Source organism: Pinus tabuliformis, chromosome 1_1, assembly GCF_031772625.1.
Source record: "Pinus tabuliformis cultivar Carrire ecotype Pingquan chromosome 1_1, CPIR1, whole genome shotgun sequence".
NCBI classification, from domain to species: domain Eukaryota; kingdom Viridiplantae; phylum Streptophyta; class Pinopsida; order Pinales; family Pinaceae; genus Pinus; species Pinus tabuliformis.
The window spans coordinates 444,876,591-444,898,610 of NC_142297.1; the positions used below are offsets into that span (position 1 = coordinate 444,876,591).

At 39.6% G+C, this 22,020-nt stretch overlaps 1 protein-coding gene across 7 annotated transcripts in view; it reads left to right on the forward strand.

Annotated features, from left to right (window-relative positions):
• Positions 1-1,092: 1,092 nt before the first annotated feature.
• Positions 1,093-22,020, forward strand: part of LOC149213651 (rab GTPase-activating protein 22-like) — a 52,357-nt gene continuing 31,429 nt past the window's right edge. For 2 of the 7 annotated variants that reach the window (XM_089392080.1, XM_089392081.1), the window contains exon 1: positions 1,093-1,427. In XM_089392080.1, coding sequence (XP_089248206.1) covers positions 1,222-1,427 — 206 coding nt within the window. In that variant the 5' untranslated portion in view covers positions 1,093-1,221. Of the gene's footprint in view, positions 1,511-22,020 lie in introns of all 7 variants that reach the window. The other 5 variants (XM_089392082.1, XM_089392083.1, XM_089392085.1 and 2 more) reach the window with 4 other exon arrangements.

Here is a 22,020-nt window from a genome sequence, read left to right on the forward strand (position 1 = left end):
AGACCCAGAGGCATCTGGCAGGAGTGAGAGCCTGCTCCCGATTACGGACCACCAGCAAGGTTATGCCAGGTGACGTGGTTTTCCTATTTAACAGTGATGAGTCAAACCCAGCATTCGCGGATAACAGCCAGAGATGGCTGTCCTCACTGTTGGTTTGACACCTGAGTTGATAGGTTTTACCACCTTCGGAAAAAAAAAAAAAAAAAAAAATTATTTATTTATTATAAATATATATCAAAATATTTTATATTTATACATTTTTTATTATTAAAAATATATATTTCTGCAACTCATCTTTAAAATGGAAAGATTTATATTCTTTTAGTATCACATATTAATGAGAAAATAAAAATAAAATACAATCTTATCCAAAAAATATATATATTAAATTTTTTTTTCTATAAATACTAAAATAAATTATATATTTAATATTATGATAATATAGAATATATAATAAAATAATTTTTTAAATATTTTATTATTTTCACATTATGATAATATAAAATGTATAATAAAATAATTTTTTAATATTTTATTCATGTGTACTCATGTAGTTTATGTAGCTGTGATAATATTAAACTTAAAGTAAAACTATTACAATTTTATCATCTAAACACAGGTGAACATAAAATATGTCTATTAATAAGTTAATTTTTTCATTACCGTTAAATATATTTACACAATATTTTTTTTAATAATTTATAATTATTAAAAATATTTATACAATATTTTTTAAAATAATTTAAATATATTTTTAAATTGCATAAAGAAAATTAATATTATAATTTCTTCTAAAACATTTAATTTATTAAAACGAAATAATCTAAATTTATAACTATAACCATTTTTAATTAAAATAATCTAAATTTATCCCTACCACGATTTTTAATTAAATATTAAATAAAATTGAAAAATATAATTAAAAAAATACATAAAACTTTTAAACTAATAAAACTGTATTTTAAAATCGGAAAAACTATTACTTTAAATATATTTAAGATGTATAATCTATATACAAAAAAGTATGCCCTTAATACCGTATATACGACCTGAAACATATACGATGAAGAGGGTCTCCGGAAAACTCGCACCCATACAAATATCGCAGAAGCAAAAACAGCACCAGAAAACATTGAAGGGCTAAATAAGAAGTCGCTCACAACTACCGATATTTAAAGGCTCTAGGATCGAATCCCTTCATTTACAAATATACATATTGTCATGGTTGAACCCGAATTTATACAGAATATAGCTTCCCGGGGCTTGTTCCTGGCTCAGAAGTTGATGGAGACATCTTCCTCTTCATTTGGCAGTTTCAGCAGCATGAACCGGAAGAACAATGTGACCGGAACCACGGTGGTGATCACAGCCATAGCTGGCTTGGCAGTGGCGGCTGCGATCGGCGGAGCTCTGGTTTACTCCAGGAGGTAAATGAGAAAGAAACCCTCGGACGATGATGATTGTCAATTCTCAAAATTATATTGCGGGATCACAGGTTTTAAATGTTGAGGTAAAAAACAAAAATAGATTCCATGATTTTAGTTAACGAATTCACTGCGTCTTGTAAATTTAAACCAGATCTTCAACAATTCCCTCGTAAGTCCCTCCCTATTTGGTTTTGTTCGAAAAATTTGGACTGGAATATGGCTGACGATGAAATCTATTTGATTAGATTAACTAATGCCGAGAACTTAATTTGTCTGGTTATAACTGTACATGATTATGCAGTGGAGAATTGGATATTAAAGCGGAGACTGCGGTTTTATTTTCTCTTTTCGATCCCTCTAAAGGTTCATCTTCAGGAGTGGGAAAACTCCATTTGCATTAAATAAATGATGACATAAATCTATATGCTTTTGTTCCTCCGTTTGCCATTGCCAATACTAGGTCCAGAATTAGGAAATTTTTATTGCTGAGCCTATGATCAAATCTCTGAGGAAATTCTGAAGAACAAATATATGAGAAACGAGATAGTGAAAGCACGACATCATTGATCAAGTCTCTGATTATTTTCTGATTAAAGTCTGCTTAAATCTGTTTTTTGAGTTTGATTCTAAGAGAGATTTTATAGACCAGGTAGGTCTCAAAGGGCATTAAAGGCAAACACATACATATACATATTTACTTACACCGGTGTTCGATTAGATCTCATAATCATAGACTATAGTATGTCAGGTTGATCAATTTTTTGCAAACTATGAAGGTGATTTCCACCAATTATTTTGCAGGTTGCTGGTGTTAACACAGACTGCTGTGTTAAGTGTTAAGGTAGATTTTAGTGTGTGTAAGGTTGATCTTAGTTCAGCACCAAAAGGCCGCTTTAAACCCATGTCCTCACCTGTGGATAAACTTGGCTAGAATATACTAGACATTATTTTTGTTTCAAGCAATCTCCTTAAAGTGGATCGTCAGTTACATTGCACAAAAGTAATTTTAGTAGTACTGAAGTCTGAAACTGTTATTTGAATAAAACTTAGCACACTCACAGATGTAATCTGAGGGTGCAAATTTTTACCAAGATAATTTCAGTAGTTTTCTTAAAATAGATCACGAGCTACTTAAAAATTGCTTGGAAGTCAGGTCAACAATCTCCCTGAAGTAGATATGAACTGCTTCAAGATTGCTCAAAATTTAGTTCAGATTAGTTGAATTTGTTTTTTGACTAAGGCTCGATAGCTTTGCACTGACGTTTCAACTTCTTCGAGAGTGTTAGTCTCCTGTAATGTTTGTCCCAGATATGGGTATCCATGTTTATTTGTGATTCTCCTCTATTCCTTTATTGTATACGTATAGTTATTGATATTAGTGAATTATTCTATGTTGGCCATATTATAACAATCATTAATTATTATTAACCATTATTTAATAGATTCTTTCCAAATAATGTCTCGCAGAAAACCCTTTGAGTACCTACTACCTATGATCCACAGATGGTAAATGGGAAAAAATGTTGGTGCCTAAGTTCCCAGCACATAACCCCAAGGGAATCAAGAAAATTGAGTCCGTGACCTCTCCAACTTGGGGAAGAGATCTCACGTCTGGCTTATCACTGCTTGAGCTAATCCATGGAACAAAATCTGAAGGACTTCATGGGGTTGGGCTTTGATGTCAAGTCACAAGATTGTTTAATATCATCTCTTTGGGTGCAGCCGCACATTCAACCACTACCTTGAGTTAGATTCAATAATAATTATTAGTAATAAGTTTATTTCTAAATTTTTGTTCTTTTTTCCCAAGGAAAACCTCTTGGGGAAACCCAAGGGATGCTTCCCCTTGTTCGTGGATGGCATCCCTAGTAAACCCATCGGCAAAGACTCTAGTGTGCTTCATCCATTGAGATTCGAACAAGGCATTTGCTTGCATGGAACTAGTTGAATGCCCAGACAACTGATTAAGCTAACTCCTTCGGATAATTGTTTGTGTTAATTATAAGCAAAATACATAACAATATCTTGTCCCATCTTTAAAAGGTTTTGAGCTAAAAACCTAGGTAGAATAAGTTATTGTTGTAAGAATTGTTTATTTCCCCAAGCAACTTCTTCAGTTGGCAAATCTTTCATTTGTAAGGTATTCCTTAATATTCGTCGATCTGAAATTCCTAATGCATGAATCTATGATACTTTGAGGTTCTACTCAAGCTTGTCCCTCTTCATTGATCTCTGGAAGTTGGTTTGAGTGGGAATACATTTTTCCTATTACTTTGGGGAAACATGATAGATGAAAAATATGATGAATTAAGAGTTACTTGGCAAGTCCATTTCATAAGCTACTTCTGATCTTTGAAGTATTTTCTTACATTTCATAAAATCTTGGCGTTATTTAATCTAGTTTTAAGAGATATCGTTGTAATCTTAAGTGTATCCAATCCCCTTGTTTCAGTTCATGTCTAATTTTCCTTTTATTGGTTTGTTGTTTCATTCTATCTGGGCTGCATGCAATTTCTTCTAGGTATTTAAGAGATTTTTGGGGATTTATTTGTATTGTGTTCTTCGAATTCTGAAATTTAAGTTTTCCATTCTACTATTTTACCAGGGGCAATCATTTTTACCATTGTCCTTGTTTATTTGTAATATACTATTGGAAATATCCTTTTAACATATGCTGACTACTTCTGTTTGACCATCTGTTTGTGGGTGATATGATGGCTAGTTTTGCTGCCATTTTCTCATGGAGTTCCTTTAAGAAATTACTAGTGAAATTGGGATTTCAAATTTTATGCATGTGTCCACGATTTGACTAAATCCAGTTTCTTTAGTTAATACATCATCAGCACCCAAAATGACATCCCTCTTGATATTGGGGGATTTGTGATAAATATTTCTTCCCATCTTTACTTTGGGATTGGTAAAGGTTGTAAAAGAGATCTTGGAAAAAGTCATTGATAGACTAAGTTAATTATTGGATTAGTCATGCTGATGGGAAGTCACCCAAAAAATTGTTGAAGTATGTATGCATAGATTTGGTCGCTGCATTAGAGGTGCAAAATAATGCAAAATCATCAATGCAGTATGCACACCGCAGTGGACAACTTCAGTGTGAATTAGAGAGGCATATTGGTGTTGTGTCATAGACATGTTGCTATTTCTAGTTGCGCATTTCTAGCTGTATGACCCAGTCGTGCAATCTGAATGTGCTAGTTCTTCGCTTTACTATTTTGGCATGCTAATTCTTGTCACAAGCACTCGAGCACAAAACATTGTGAGTGCACTGACGTGGATAGACATTGGGCAACCCAAGGTTTTCATGCACAAAGCCCAATGATGACAACATATCAGCTTCCCTGCGTTTCTTTTTCTTCCCAACTTTTATACACCTGTTATTTAGGATATGCATAGACGAAAAATGGTATTGATTTATATTCCCTAGTAGATAGTTTATACACTACCCTAAGATGTAAAGGGGTTGGTTGTTTTGTTTTGTGGCGAGTGGATGAATTGATAGTTATTTGTTGTAAAGCTTCATATTGGTCATACCTCACTTTACTGATAGTAGTTGAGTTTGCTGCCCAATTCTTTTCATGCTAGTGTATGTTTGCTCTATGAATTCATTTCTCTCTAAGTTTGCTTCATAATTCATCTTGTCTCAAATTACTAAGGACTATGTATTACTATCAAGTTGAGCTCATCACAATTGTTGTTGTGGCTATGCTAATTCCACCTATGCATTCCCATTTAGACCAAATTGGTATTAGAGCATCACTACGCACATAATTATTGGAGTCTATACACAGTTTATGCTAAATACTCATTCTCAGGAGGAAAAAACAATAGAGAATGCTTATGTTTGTGGCATGTAAGTGTCGAGGCTATCTATGGAGTGTTGAGAAACTAATGTGCTTATGTTTTAGGGTTGATTCCTCTTTCATGATAATTACTTGTGAGAGTTTGTTGGCATTTTCATTTAATTTATATTCTTCTTCATCAAGCAATTATCAAAATACATGAAACATGAAGATCACAGAAAGACAAAAGAACACAAAGATGTGTTAGTTTTGTAGCATCAGATGTGTTCTAGCCTTGAAATTTTGTGGAGAGGCCAGAATACATGAGATCTCCAAAACCCATAAATCGTTGCTGGAAATTCGCTTAGAAATGACTTAATTAGATTATTAACCAGTTTTTAAATATTTCCTAAGTCTAAACTTAGGAAATATGGTTAATTAATCAGTTTTAATTAAGTCAAGGCGTGAAACATCTAGAAAATCACATGGATCAATCCAGAGCTGATCCTAGCCATTAAGTTTTAATCTTGGCCGCTGGTGCTTCAACAAAGGATTATAAGAGGAGGTCGATGTGTTGATGGAGAATACACTTGTGAGGTTTGATTTCTGAGTGGATCGATTTGCAGAGTAGCAGCGGTGAGTTGTCGGAGAGAGAGCTAGAGATCGAAGCAATGTGAGGGTCGAGTTATCCCAATAGAGGCAACAATAAGAGGGTCGAGTTATCCCAAAGAGGTAGCAGAAGGGCTCACGCTGCGGTTTGGACGACCACTTTATTGAAGGCAACTCATGCCAGATATTGCCTGTAGGAGAAGGGAAATTCTCTTCAGTATTTTGCCCAGATTTTCTTGCTGTAGATTGTCAGTTTCAGGCATCCAGATTGTACTCAGATTTTTCAGTGCTGCATAATATTAAAACCCTCATCTGATGCACTGGTTTTCCCAAGTTGTGCTTTTCCGGGGACTTTTGTCCAAAAATAATTGTGTTATTTTTTATGTGTGTGTGTGTGCTAGCATTTCTTCGAGCATTTTATTCATCCACAGTTTTATTTGTGTAGATTGTAGTGAGATTTATTTAGTATTTGCCGTAGCAAACTACAAATACATTGTTAAATAAAATTAGCAATTAGGAGAATAATTTCCAGTTGTTGCAATAGGATTCTAGTTTGGAATTTTCACATGGTATCAGAGTGCAATTGATCAGCCGGAGAGCTCAGAGGTGAAAAGAAGGAATTTTGCTGCTCAGTGTGGGTAGCAGGCCAAAATTCCCTGGGGTAGCGCAGTGTTTTTTGCCAGAAGGCCGAGTTCTTGAGGAAGTCTGATTTTTGTGAGGGGCAGAAAAATTCGATCCTTCCAGATCAAGTGATTCCAGAGGTAGAGGGAGCAACTCAGTCATTTTGTTGGGCATATCTCTAGTTGGACGCAAAGGGTTTTGCAGCAGTTCGCTAGAGTAGAACCAGCGTCAGGTGGAAGAGAGAAGAAGCACACGAAGCAGAGGGAAATTTTCTCTTAGGGGATCTCGAGTTTTAGATATCTAATTTTTCCAGTTGCAGATTGGCATAGTTGTGAGAAGATCTTCTCACTCGAGAAGGGAGCGCGGTAGCAGATTGAGCAGTCGAGTAGCGGAAAGAGGGAAGCAGTCGAGCAACAGAAAGAGGGAGATTTTCGGATTTATTTTCTCCAGTTTTAAGTCTCACAGATTTTGCAACTTTGCAGGGATGATCGTACGAGATTGCTCGAGGAGGTCACACAAGTTAGCCAAAATGCAGATGGGCAGCAAATCGACTTCCAGTTGCCGGACGAAGTGCGAGTTGTCTAGTGCGAGTTGCAAAGAAAAGAAGAGTCCTAGTCAGTGACTAAGCTCAAAAGGAGATAATGGGGTACCAGGTCCAGGTGGAGGAGGAGTATGAGACTCTAGTGTGCCAAATGGGTAGGATGATAGGATACTTGACGAGTCCACCTCTTGGATCAATACCTTGCTACAGGGGGCCCATAGTATTTAGTAGTAGGATGGGTCAGTGACAGTTGATGCAGTCAGATGCTAGAGTGACAGTTGTAAACTAGTAGCAGTCAGATATTGAGGAGCGCAGTGCAGTGTTGACAACAAACCAGGTGGCTTAGTGCAGAGTTGGCAACAACGCAGATTCTTTAGTGATAGTGCAGATGCTGACAACAGCCAGAGACTTAGGTGACAAATGCATTATATTGATCACAATTGATTCGGTATTTTGGGTGCTTTTCACTTGTAGATGTTGCAGTTGCAGCAACAACATATGAGAGGGAGTTGCGGTGCAGATGCAGTGTTGGCAGGAGTACAACAGGGTCAGCAGCAGCACAAATGCAACGTATATCAAAGTTGCGTAGTCGTTGGTGGGCAGTATGGCCAGACATCAGCAACGTGACAGGACTGCTGCTACAAGGTGTGAGGTAGCACTAGAACACATTCCTCGCTAAGAGGGAGTGTTCGTTTTTGTAGCATCAGATGTGTTCTAGCCTTGAAATTTTGTGGAGAGGCTAGAATACATGAGATCTCCAAAACCCAGAAATCGTTTCTATAAATTCCGCCTAGAAATGACTTAATTAGATTATTAACCATTTTTAAATATTTCCTAAGTCTAAACTTAGTGAATATGGTTAAATAATCAGTATTAATTAAGTCAAGGCGTGAAACATCTAAAAACTCACACGGATCGATCCAGAGATGATCCTAGTCATTGACTAAGTTTTAATCTTGGTCGTTTGTGCTCCAACAAAGGATCATAATAGGAGGTCGATGTGGTGATGGAGAATACACTTGTGAGGTTAGATATATGAGCAGATCGATTTCTTGAGTAGCATCAGTCAGTGGCCAGAGAGAGAGCTAGAGATCGAAGTAGTGTGAGAGGGGCAGAGATAGTGAGCCCGGAGGAAAGATTTCCAGGTCCAGAGAGGCAGAGTTATCCTAGAGCGGCAATGCAGAGGCTCTACGCAGTAGCTTCAGCAAAGGCAGATTGATTTGTTGGTGAGAAAAATCGTTCTTAGTTCCAGAGGTTGGGCAAAGGTTCCAGAAGGCTGGAGAGACAATTTCCTCAGCAGTTGGAGGCATAACGACTTCATCAGAGGCAGTTTCAAGCCACATGTGTAGGAGACAACACAGAGGCAATGCAGAAGGGCCCACACTGGGGTTTGGACGACCAGTTTGCTGAAGGCAAGTCATGCCAGAGATTGCCTGTGAGAGAAGAGAAATTCCCTTCAGTGTTTTGCCCACATTTTCTTGCTGTGGATTGCCAGTTTCAGGCATCCAGATTGTACTCAGATTTTTCGCTGCTGCATAATATTAAAACCCTCATTTGCTGCATCAGTTTTCCCAAGTTGGGTTTTTCCAAGGAATTTTGTCCAGAAATAATTGTGTTATTTTTTATGTGTGTGTGCTAGCATTTCTTCCAACATTTTATTCTTCTGCAGTTTTATTTGTGTAGATTGCAGTGAGATTTATTCAGTATTTGTTTTAGCAAATTGCAAATAAAATTAAAAATTAGGAGAATAATTTCCAATTACTGCAATAGGATTCCAGTTTGGAATTTTCACAAGATGTAACCTCTCCAAGCCAGGGCCAAAACCCCACAAGTGGGAAAACCCAGAAAAATTCCTCTTATTATAGGGCCAGATCAAAGTGAGAAATCCAAGACCCAAGAATCCAACCTCTAAGAAGCCAAGTGAAGCCCTCCAAATTCTGTATCATCATAGTAGAACCCAACAATTTTAGTCACAGGAAATAACACCAATCTCAACCATAGTAACTCGCATCAATATCAGCTCTTATGCCACGAATGACTTGCTTTTATTTCAGATTATCTACAAAGAACTCACATAGACCTTCTGTCATAGAAAATTTGCATATATTTTAGATCTTCTACCATAGAAAGCTCACACATATATATAGCCCAGAAAACTCACACTTCTTTTCAGATATATAGCCTTAGGAATTCACAAGTAACCACAAGAGTATAGTTTCAGAACCTCACATATCACTACCTTAGAACTCATCACATAAAAAACACTGAATTGCTTGCCATTTGATGGAGGATGTGTTCCAATATATAGTTGTGCTCATATGCGAAAAGGCACATCTTTTGAGTGAGTCGACTTGTCATCCAAGAGGGCTGACTTGGCTTCTTGAGGTGAATTGACCCAAATTACATTTTGGAAAAATTCTTTTTCCTTTTTTTACAGAAGTCCAAATAGGACTTTGACTCTCTGACTCAATAAATCCTAGAAGCATGAAGAACATGCTTAACTAATAATAAAAATTTCTTTTTCTTCTTTTTGTTTTTTACATACTGTACATAATGATACAAGTACAATGATAATTATGAAGATTGAACCTAGTTACACTTTTCAACATGGAGAAGAGTCGCAAGTTAGGGTCTATAGTGGAAGGACATGACTTGCTTGTTCTTGCAGAAACCCATGAATATGATGGCTGTAGGATCTCAAATTTGTCCTGTTACAAGAAGTGTTTTAGTGTGGAACCAAGCATCAAGGAAATAATCACACCCTCAATCATTGCATTTTGGTGAGGAAGTTCAACACTTAGCACTGTTACATATGGTTGGAACTGAAGAATGGCAGTGACATATCTTCATGGTACCTTGCTATTTTGTTCCTCAAAAGTTGGATCTCTACAAGCAAGAAGAATGAGTAGTGAGGAACATACTAGTACCTTTTGGAAAACATAGGAACTTAAAAGTAGAGGGGACATCCTATGAGTAACGGATTTCAACGTTTGAATAGGAAATTTGCAGCCAGCACACTATGTAGAGAATGAACAACCCCCTATGGTTAACAAAAGATGATGAAAAATGGAAAATTGTTAAATTTTAGGTATGTTCTATGCTTAGAGCAATTTATTTCAATTTTCACAGTTAGCTCAATATCTTTTCCAGAATAGCAATCACATCAGCATTAAAGTAAACATCAAATAGAACATAAACATAAATCGCAAAAGAAAAGCCAAGACAAGAGGACACAAGATGTGGTGCTAGCCAGGGACAAACCCCAATGTGGGGAAACCCTTGATCAATTCTTCTTATATGTTCTTCAATAGTTCAATAGAGAGAGAGAGAGATAGTACGTTTACAACAGAATTCAACTCTTTGACTTATCTAGATAAGAGTATAGATTATCTCTAAGAAGATGATACATGATATCAGTTGAAGACATGCTGCTTCAACTAATTCTCCAAGTTGACTCCTTCACCTATTGTTGTGCTGCATTTCGTCATCATGCTGCACCTCACCGTGCTGCACCCATCATCACTATAATGCATCTCATCATGCTTCATTAATTATGACTGTACCCATCACTGTTCTGCATTATGTGCCATTGCTGCACCATGTTGTGATACTGACCTATGTGCTGGCTGCATCTTGCTTGCTTGTTGTCCCTAGCTTGCTTGTTGTATTTGCTGCTAAGTACCATACAACTGTCCTAATGTTAGTTAATTGTCCCTTGCGTGCTGCTCTCCTTCGGAGACAGATGCTCTGGTTGTTCCGGCAGTTCTCGGCAGTTCTAGCAGTTCCGGCTGTTCCCGGCCGTTCCGGCAATTCCGGATGTTCCCGACAGTTTCGGCTTTTCCCAGCAGTTCTGGCTATTCTCAACAGTACCGGCGGTTTCGGCAATTTCGGCTATTCCCAGCAGTTAGGGAAATTCCCGACAGTTCCGGCAGTTCCAGCTATTCCCGGCAATTCCGGCTATTCCCGCTATTCTTGGTAGTTCCGGTAGTTTCGGCTTTTCTCGGCAGTTCCGGCAGTTTCGACTTTTCTCGGCAGTTCCAGCTTTTCCTTGCAGTTCCGGCTATTCCCAACATTTTTGGCTGTTCCTAGCAGTTCCGGCTTTTCCTGGCAGTTCCGGCAATTCCGGCTATTCTTGACAATTCCCAACAGTTCCGACTGTTCCAGCTTTTGCCCTCTAGATTAGGGCAGCGTTATCCCTTAGGATCTCTCCTCCTACTAAAACCCAAAGACAAGTAGAGAGGAAGAGATCCCAAGTGTGTTGAAATGACTTGAAGGCCACCTCTATTTATACTAAAACGTTGAGCACAAGTGGGGTTTATTTGGTTGTTGGCCGATCTTGACGAATTGTCCCATAACACAAATAAATTCATATCTCCATGAATACTTTTCAGAATCGGATGATCTTTAGATCAATCCTACACCTCTCGATGAGAGGGATCCAAGAAAAATATCAGCTTCCATTACTAAGATGACCCACATGGAGTTTGGCCCTAGTTGCTAATTTTAACACTTCCTCTCAACTAGGGAGAACTCCATTTGCTGATCCATATGTCCAACTGTACTATCTCTACCATCAGTGCCCTGCACTGCTCTGCTCTGCTCTTCTCTGCTGAACCATGAAGAAAAAGAATTGATCGAGAATGTCTCATACCATTCTCTACTGACCCGAAGTTAGTTTCATCTGAAGAGTGTGTCACATCACTCTTATTGGCCCGAAGTCAGTTTTATTGATCCCAGATAAATATTACAAGAGAGTTTCTCAAACCACTCATACTAATCCCAGATCAATGGAGGTCATCCTAGCATAGGGAGTACGGTAGATACATCGATGCGTCCATCGATAGTACTACTATGGTCCCTAACTCCATTTCCCTTCTCATTGATTAGATGAGAGGTACTTCCCATGAGTCCCAGACTGCATGGGTAGGATGCCTCAACAGGAGAACTAATCATCCTGTCCATAGGAGAACGAATCATCCTGCCCCAAAGTCGCCATGGGAGAACTAATCATCCCGACCCACAGGAGAACTAATCATTTGTTTCACAGTTGCCACGGGAGAACTAATCATCCCGGCCCATAGGAGAACTAATCATCTTGTTTCACAGTTGCCACGGGAGAACTAATCATCCCAGCCCACAGGAGAACTAATCATCCTGTTCCAAAGTTGCCACGGGATAACTAATCATCCTGTTCCACAGTTGCCATGGGAGAACTAATCATCCCCGCCCATAGGAGAACTAATCATCCTGTTTCACAATTGCCATGGGGAGAACTAATCATCTCGGTCCTCAGGAGAACTAATCATCCTGTTCCACAGTCGCCACGGGGTATCACAGGGGAAGGTTGAACCTATCATTCTGTACATAGTGCACCACCAGGGGAGGGTGAGTCGACCTGTGGTCGTATGTTGCTCCAGTAAGTACCCCAAGCCCCCCAGAGCTCCCAGAGCTCAATGCATGCAAAATGCAGGACCCTTATAAGAAGGTCTCTCAACGACTCCAAGTCATTCGGGAAAGTCACAGATTTGACCTTTCCCCGGGGCTTTGACAAAATGTCTGCGACCTGTACATCAGTCTCAATGCGATGGAGCCTCCTCGCTCATCGACTTACCATATCCCAGATAAGGTAGTATCTGATGTCTATCTGCGGGAGCAATAATCGAATACCGGATTCCTCAATAATCGAATCCCCCCTTTGGTTGTCACAGTGGTATTCATCATGTGTACAAACCAGTGTTTTACAAAACGGACTCGGATTCGGACTCGGCCGAGGATCGACTCGGACTCGGACTCGGAAACGGCAATGACTCGGCCGGCTCGATTTCAATGACTCGGTCGTTGTAAAAAATACATTAAATATTTATTTTTTTTATAAAAAAACATAATTTTAAAGATTTTCATTCAAGTTTTCAAACACACAACATTATAATATACATGGAAGACAACATATGATCAAAGTAGGCTCATGAACCAATCCATTATATCAAAATGGCTCATGTACCCAATGGAGAGAAGCAATATTATTAGATTTGAAAAATATATTGCCTTTATATTTGGAAATGTGGTCGAGAGCCATGGCCTATCCAAAATCTTCTTGCCCGTGTTTTCCTTTTTTCTTCAACCATTGGATATGGAGATTCAACTGATTATGAGGGGAAGTGCATTTACGCAATCTATATTAGGACGAGCAACATATGGAAAGCAAGAGTGGACTCCAACATCAGTCTTGCTCTGGTGGATCCGATCAGGGTAGAGGTGTTTATTGACAATTTGGAGGTGTGGGTGGGCCTCAATGTTCCAGTATGATGGTGCAGTAAAAGAAGATGGGAGCAGAGCCATTGTGTGGTATAATACTAGATTTCAACAACGCTGATGCTGCAGACTACCAATATCATCATTACAGGGAGGATATCTAGGATTTTGAGCACAAAGACGTAAAAATAATGATGAAAGCCAAGATAAAAGTAAACTCTCACACCATTTAGCACAAAGACAAAAAACAATGATGACAACACGAGCTTGTTCCCTTTCTCGTGCTTGATCAGGTTGAGGTTCATTAGTCAAATGGATACCACCAAGGGACAAGATTGACTCAACTACCAATGCAGGATGTACCTCAACATCCTTGTGGAAACTTGATAGATATCCAATGCAGGATGTACTTCAACATCTGCAACAGGCCGCAACTCTACTCTCTCTTTGACAGTGTCAAGCTGCCACAAACACAAACTGACTGCAACGACCAAAAACATATCTCATATGAAACGGCCGTTTTTTGACCTGACCCGGCCGGGTTGACCGGGTCAGCTATGACCCGGCCGAGTCATTGGCTGACTCGGCCGAGTCATAGCTGACTCGGCCAGCCGAGCCGGGTCAAAGGCCGGGTCAGAATTTTTTTTAATGAAACGGAACGAAACGGCCGTTTCCGTTTCGGTACGGCCGTTTCGTAAAACACTGGTACAAACAACGCACTTAAGAGCTTCTGCAACCATGCAGCTTCACACGAGATCATACTCGTAGCTATGTATTCGGTCTCAGCGGTGCTTATAGCAACCGACTTCTGCTAACTGCTCATCCATGATATCGAAGCAGAATCCAAAGAGAACCAGCACTGAGAAGTGCTCTAGTGATCCTCCACACTGCCTGCCCAGTCAGCATTCGAATAATCATGCAGTTTCATATTTTCGGTAGTGTATCTCAATCCATGAGAGATTGTGCCTCGAAGATATCTCAGAAGATTCTTGGCACCAATCCAGTGACGCTCAACCAAATATGAGCTCACAATGCTAACTACAAAACATATATCCGGATGGAAGTTCACCAAGAATATCAACGCGAATGAGTTTATGAAACTCAGAGGCATTTCCCAAATCTGGTCTGACATCACTACCATATAACTTCTGAAAGTTAAGATCCTCGAGGTAGTCACAGGCTTGTAGTTTATCATTCCACATCTGGAATCCAACTCCTCTTACTTCTGCAAATGAGAGGGTCTGCACCTGTTAGAAATAGGTTGTTCTCATAAGGTGCTGGTATGAGAGATCTATCAGCCACAACCTTCAAACAATGGTTTGGATTGGCTTCACTCTTAGTGAATCTCAGCTTCATCTGATAGCTATCAATCCTCTCATACTACGCTCGGGGAGTTTTGCTTCAAGCCATAAAGGGCTTTCTTCCACCTGCATATGTGAGATTCCTGATCATCAATCTCAAACCCCTCGGGTTGTTCCAAACCTGTGGACCTGGTACATGAGGGGAATGGTCCCCTTGTAAGATTTTCCTTTGGTACATCTCAGACATGTACTTTCATGCTCTTTTTGAATTCAGGCATCCCTGTCACCATCTGACTCACAGACCTCTATGTGTCAATGGACATGGTCCCCAGTAGACATCCTGCAACTTGATACAACCCTGAACTCAAAAACATCTTTGAAAATTCTATTTTCAAACACGTACCTTTCCATCGATGAGTGCCACCCTATAACCTTTGACTTCCATTGCTGAAATGGACACCAGGTTCTTCTTGTGATCAGGTATATAAAAGAGATTCTATAAATGAATTGAGCTACCCTCATTCAATTGAGGGGTAACATTCCCTACACCCTTTCCGGGATAGGTGGCATCAACTCCAAGTATAATCCCACAATTGTTTCCATCTCTACCAAATTAGAGAGTGCACCCTTCTATCCAATGAAGTGCCTTGAAGCACTACAATCAATAAACCAGATTCCCAAAGAATCTGAAGGAGAGGGCTAATACAAGATAACGCTTCTTTATATAAACATAAACAACATTTGATTCTTCATTCCTGGGGTTCCTTGCTTTTTTTGAAGAGTCGGCCATTTCCTTGATGACTTGCATTACTTGTCATTCCTTTGATCATTGAAGATGTCCTTGGAATGATTGTTATCTTCATCAAGAGATGTGTCTCTGCCATTTGGACACTCCTTCGCATAATGGTCGAACTTATTGCAACCAAGGCATTTGTCTTTCCTTCCACCCTTAGATCTGGACTTCCCAATGAAGTGATATTTAGGTAGGCCATCAAAAATTTCTGCTGCGCTATTCTGATAATATTCTTTGCTTCAACTTCACCCTCGGTGAATTTGACGAGGGATGAGGAATCCATTGATCCTTTTGTCCTTTCCCCACTGTCTTCGGTGATTGCTCTTTCACTCTTGCTTGGGCATTGTCTTCATCTCAGCTTCGTTACCATGTTAAATTTTAGGTATGTTTTATGCTTAGAGCAATTTATTTCAATTTTCACAGTTAGCTCAATATCTTTTCCAGATTAGCAATCACATCAGCATTAAAGTAAATAGCAGATAGAAAATAGACATAAATCGCAGAAGACAAGCAAAGACAAGAGGACACAAGATGTGGCGCTAGCCAGGGACAAACCCCAATGTGGGGAAACCCTTGATCAATTCTTTTTATATGTTCTTCAATAGTTCATCAGAGAGAGAGAGAGTAGTATGTTTACAACAAAATTCAACTCTTTGACTTATCTAGATAAGAGCATAGATCATCTCTAAGAAGATGATACATGATATTAGTTGAAGACATGCTGCTTCAACTGATTCTCCAAGGTGACTCCTTCACCTATAGTTGTGCTGCATTTCATCATCATGCTGCACCCATCATCACTACGCTGCATCTCATCATGCTTCATTAATCATGACTGTACCCATCACTGTTTTGCATTATGTGCCATTGTTGCACCATGTTGCGATACTAACCTATGTGCTGGCTGCATCTTGCTTGCTTGTTGTATTTGCTGCTAAGTATCATACAACTGTCTTAATGTTAATTAGTTGTCCCTTGCATGCTGCACTCCTTTGGAGACAGATGCTCTGGCTGTTCTGGCAGTTCCTGGCAGTTCGGAATGTTCCTGGCTGTTCCGGCAATTCCGGATGTTCCCGGCAGTTCCAACAATTCACGATGTTCCGGCTTTTCCCGGCAGTTCCGGCTATTCCTGACAGTTCCAGCAATTCCGACTATTCCTGAGAATTCCAGTAGTTCCGGCAGTTCCAGCAATTCCGGCTATTCTCGACAGCTCTGGCAGTTCTGACTATTCCCGGCAGTGCCGACTATTCCCGACAGTTTCGACAATCAAGAAGGATGCATATACTTAGCTAAGACATGCCTTCTATATGCTAATCATACGCTGCCCTAAGCCGCAGGAAGGAGGCCTAGAAGAGGCCCTAATCTCATGCCTGAAGAAGCCTTAATTCACTGTTACAAATACAACTAACATTGCAAAGGAAGCCTAGCAGCAACAATGTTAATTACAACTGTTCTATATGTTGGGGGCAACTGTCTTTATATTAGAAGTCTGAGGGTATTGCTGCCATTTAGGAACTTGGCAGCTAGCTACTTTGCTAGGATGCAAGCCATAGCAAGCAGCTAAGGCTGTTCCATGACAGTAGTGCAGTATTGCAGTATGCAACATATAGGTGACAACATGATGGATGCAGCATGGTGCAGCACAGTGATGATGGGTGCAACATGGTGCAACACAGTGATGATGGATGCAGCATGGTGCAACACAATGATGATGGGTGCAACATGGTACAACACAATGATGATGGATGCAGCATGGTGCAGCATGGTGCAGCATGGTGCAACACAGTGATGATGGATGCAGCATGGTGCAACACAGTGATGATGGATGCAACATGGTGCAACACAATGATGATGGACATGGTATGATGGGTGCAACACAGTGTTAAGTACAACATGGTGATGGAATCACCTGAGTTCAGATCTGCTATCTCATGTGTCATCTTCTTAGAGAGGATTCCTGCTCTTATTTTTTCAAGTCAAAATGTTGACTTCTGATGTATACGTACTATCTCTCTCTCTCTCTCTTTGCTGAACTATTGAGGAACATAAGAAGAATTGATCTAGGGTTTCCCCACATTGGGGTTTGTCCCTAGCTGGCGCCACATCTCGTGTCCTCTTGTCTTGGCTTGTTTTCTGCGATTTATGTTTATGTTCTATTTGCATTTTACTATCATGCTAAATGTGATTGCTAATTTGGAATTGATATTGAGCTAATATGGAAAATTGAATTAAATTTGCTCTCAGCATAGAACATACCTAAAATTAACAGGTATGGACCTTTACGACTCTCTTCTCTCCTTTGAATGGCACCCTGCACTGGAAAACATTATGGTTGTGCTTATGGCAATGTCTACATTTAAATGGTATTCCTTCGTAGTCTAGAGTTTGCATGTGCGATACCATCTTATGTATAATCTACGTTTCACTCTATTTCACTCCATAATCCTCCACGAATGTCCATAAGAACTAAAACCCTTGCTACTGTTAATTCTTTAGTTTCAAAGAAGGATGTATCGACGTTAAGTAGCTTACCCAAATTGGAGAAAATTGTAGAGAGAGCGCCTCGTGTCCAAAATTTCATGGGGAGCTCAGGCATGTGAATCCAGATGGGTATTTTATCCATCCTATCCTTGTTGGGGTCGAAAAGTGGATTTCAATGCTTGAGGAGAAGGGGTGTTGAATGAATGTGCTAATTTTTTTGAAGTCCCCAGGAGGCCTCCTCCTTGTGTGGGAAGATCAATGTAAACCACCCTTTGACTAGAGAATGAAGATAATCCCGGTGGAGAGGCCGAGGATTAAGGCGGATTGAGGTGGGCTCCCCATGAGATTGATCCTCTTCTTCCATGCTCTATAGTTGGAGGCTCCTTCTAGCTTGTTTTTTTGACTTCATTGAGGTTGCCATAGACTTTGTAATGCTTTCCTTATTAGATAATAGGTCTTCCCCTTCTTATATGATCCTTCTTTTTGACCCTTTCAATAGATCTTCAAGTTGCCTTTTTCTTTCCTCCACCTTAGCTTTGAAACCATTTTAGAAAACCAAAACGATAGAAAGATTTTCTTAAGTTGACAATTACTTGTGATATTCTTGAATTCTTATTAACTTTATTTATGTTCTTCTTGTATCTTCTTTTCATCAAGCAATCATCAAAATAAAACATGAAGATCAAGGACACCAAACGTAGGCACTCAGCGATGACTAAAACCCTTATGAGGGGGAAATCCTAGTCAAACTCTTCCCCTAGTAGATTCAAATCAGGATGAGACAAGCCAAGACCCTTTAGACCTAGACAAAGACTTCCAATCACCAAGTTAGCCCTTCCTTCAAGTAGATGATCTCAGCCAAAGTGTCAACTTCCTCAAATGTAGCTTCAATCCAGAATTTCGACCCCCAACTTCAGAATTTCGGCCCCCAGCTTTAGAATTTCAGACTTGTAATTAATTCAGTCCAAAAACCCGTAAAATTCACACGTGTGAGAGAGATGCCCAAAAACTTAGATTTTCCTTCTTTCTTGTATTAGGTCTCCTCCTGCACTTCGCTCTCTTTTTCGTCCTCTTTGTCTTTGTAGATTGAACTTGTGTGAGTGTGTTTTCAAGTGATTCGAGCTGCCTCTATTTATATTGCTTCCATAGGGTCGAATTGCCTCCAGTAGGGTTGACTTCTCCAAGACAGGGCCGACTTAGTGAGGAGGGACAAAATGATTATTTTGACTAAAAAATAATTTTTTTCACATGATAAAAAAGCCCAAGAAGGGTTTAATAAATATGACAATGACTCTCTTGACACTTGACAAAACCTAGAAGCCTTCAATGGAGGCTATGCCCTAGAAAGAGCATGAAACCTATGCTTCAAAAATATTTTTCTTTTATAATTTTTTTTTTCTTTTGACAAATATAATTATGAAGACAGACACTAGTTACATTCTTCAACAGGTGTTACCTACTGGTGGTGTGTAACATCTGGCTCCAATTGGGACATGAGCTCTCAGTAGAGTGCACAAACATACTCGAACAGAGAGGTCATGATAACACCAACAATCTCTTGGGACCGTAGACCTGTTACTTGCGCATTCAAAGGCAAAGCGCATGGGGCAACATGTTTCTATGGTGTCTTTTGATCGCCCATGCTTTTCTTAGTCCTAAAAATCAATAGGAAATAATTTCTAAATGCAATTAATCTAAATGCATTCTACTCTAGCATGATAACATAATATGATGTTAGTTCTAATGCAAAAATTAATATGCAATGCATCCTACTCTAATATGCATATTACATCACACAAGTACTAAGTGTAATCATAGACCCAATGCAACCAACATATCATCCAGTCAATATGAAAACAATTGCCCTTATACTTACTCATGCAATAGATCCAAAGGCAAGGGCAGGAATGGCTATATGGAAGGTCACAAGGGCAGGAGGTGGGAAAATAAAATGACCACACATGGAGGATCATGGGTGAAGAGGGAATAAAGGGATGCAATCTACTCCATAGGATCCTCTCTTTCAACCAAAAGATAGAGATATCAACAATGAAGCTCATGAATCTTTGATGAATGGCAACCTCAGGCATATCATCTTCATCATGGTCCATACCATTTTGATGCAAGGGCATCTGTAATTCTCATTGACCGAGAGGTCAAAATCATTTACTAGAGGAGCTGGTTCCTCAATGAGTGGATTGTTAGGCTAGGATTTGTTTTAATCTGCCATGTAAATCTCAAAATTATCCAATTTGTTGTAGTTTAGTTTAATTTTCCCCAAATTAGTTCTCATATCTTATCTTTGAGAACAAGAACTGAATTGATGTAATATTCATGTATTTGATTAATGAAAAAATCAAGAAAGGAGGGAAGAAGAGAGCGAGTGTGTGTTAGAGTGCAAACTGTGCCTATGAGAGCTCTGTATTGTTCAAGCCTTTTGCAACTTTGTTTTTCTTTTACACAACCTGTAACCTGTGTTTTTACTTGATAAACCCGAGATCTTTAAACATTCAATATCAACGTCGGAGCATTGCAGGAGGGCGAAGAAGGGAGAGGAGTCACCGTACAGAGGTCACAGAGCCGAATAAAGAGGGCAGAGGGGCACGAAGAGTCGAGAGGAATCGAAGCAACAAGTCGAGATTAAGCCTGCAAAAGGCCAACACTTAGTTAATTTTAGATTTAAGGGAAGTCTGTCAATTGCCGGAGCTCGGGACCGTCTATCGACAGAATCCCGTAATAGAGTAGGCCCGAAATATCGGATCACGTAACTTCTTTTAATTGTGCATCGGGAAGTCTGTCAAGTGATGGATCACAGATGGTCAATAGATAGAGTCTCGTGACAAAAGTTTAATCCCGGAAACCCAAAATCCAGAAAGATGTTTAAATTAAGTGTTAGGGCCAGGGAACCAAAGACTGTCAAGTGACGGTAACGTAAAGTCTTTTTTTTTTTGTCTCCCAAATCTGTTAAGTGACAGATCTTGTGGGACTGCCAGGGAAGGATCGCATTTGGGAGATTTTTCCTTTGTTAAAGGCCATCCCAGAAGGTTGGAAGATTGGAATCCCGGAGGCGATTTTAATTGCATTTTCATTAAGTTTCGGGAACCCGGGGATGCGGGATTTGTAAGGAACAAAGACTCCACCATAGCTGTTTTTGTGTTGTTTCCTTTGTATATTTTTTTCGCTGTGTTATAGCCTCCCACTACATATTTTAACAGAGATTTTGATCCCGGGGGTTGAAGGAAGTGCTGATTTAAGGAACCAACTCCTAGAGGGGGCCGATTTAAGAAAATCTCAGGTAGATTTGCATCGGGTGGTATTAGAGCAGATCCTGCATTTGCTTTATGAACAAGAGCCATGTCGCCTACGGTTGAGATAGGCGTTGGACGAGGTGCAAGAGGACGAGGACAAAGACCAGTTGCTAACAAAGGTACTGTGAGCGATGGAGTGATTGGAGGAAAGAATGGCAACAATGGAGACTGGTCGACAGAGTGAACCAAAAGATGGAGATGAGAGTGTCGAAGAGGAAGAAACCACAAAGGAAGAAGTAGAAAACCAACAAAGGCTAAGGTTCTGAAGGCAGTGTTGGGTTTTGTGATGAAACCAAAATCAGATCTATCTTCCTACACAGGTAGTATGAATCCAGAGGAGCTGATTGACTAGATTATAGAGATGGACAAATTTTTTGAATATGAGGAAGCGGAGGAGGAAAGAAAGGTGAAGTATGCAGTGACAAAACTGAAAGGACATGCAGCTCTTTGGTGGGATGGAGTGCAAACAAAAAGGAGAAGGAAGAATGAAAAAAAGATCAAGAATTGGGACAAGATGGTAGCAAAGCTGAGAGGGAAGTTCTTGCCAAAGGGCTATATGCTAACCTTGTTTAGAAGTATGCAAAATATTAAACAAAGAGCCATGACAGTTAGGGAATACCCAGAAGAGTTCTACAAAGTGAACATTAGAGCTCAATATGTGGAAGATTCTGCAGAGAAGATTGCAAGGTACATCAATGGGCTCAAATTAGACAGTCTAGATGAAATAAGTGTACTGTCACCTACAATAGTGGAGGAGACCTACCAATTGGCCTTGAAAGCAGAGGAGAAGCTTGCAAGGAAACAAACAGGTAGAGAAAAAGGTGTTGCTAGAAGTAGAGGGCAACAACAAAGTAGAGGAAGATCTATTGCACCAAAAGATGGGGCTAGTAGCT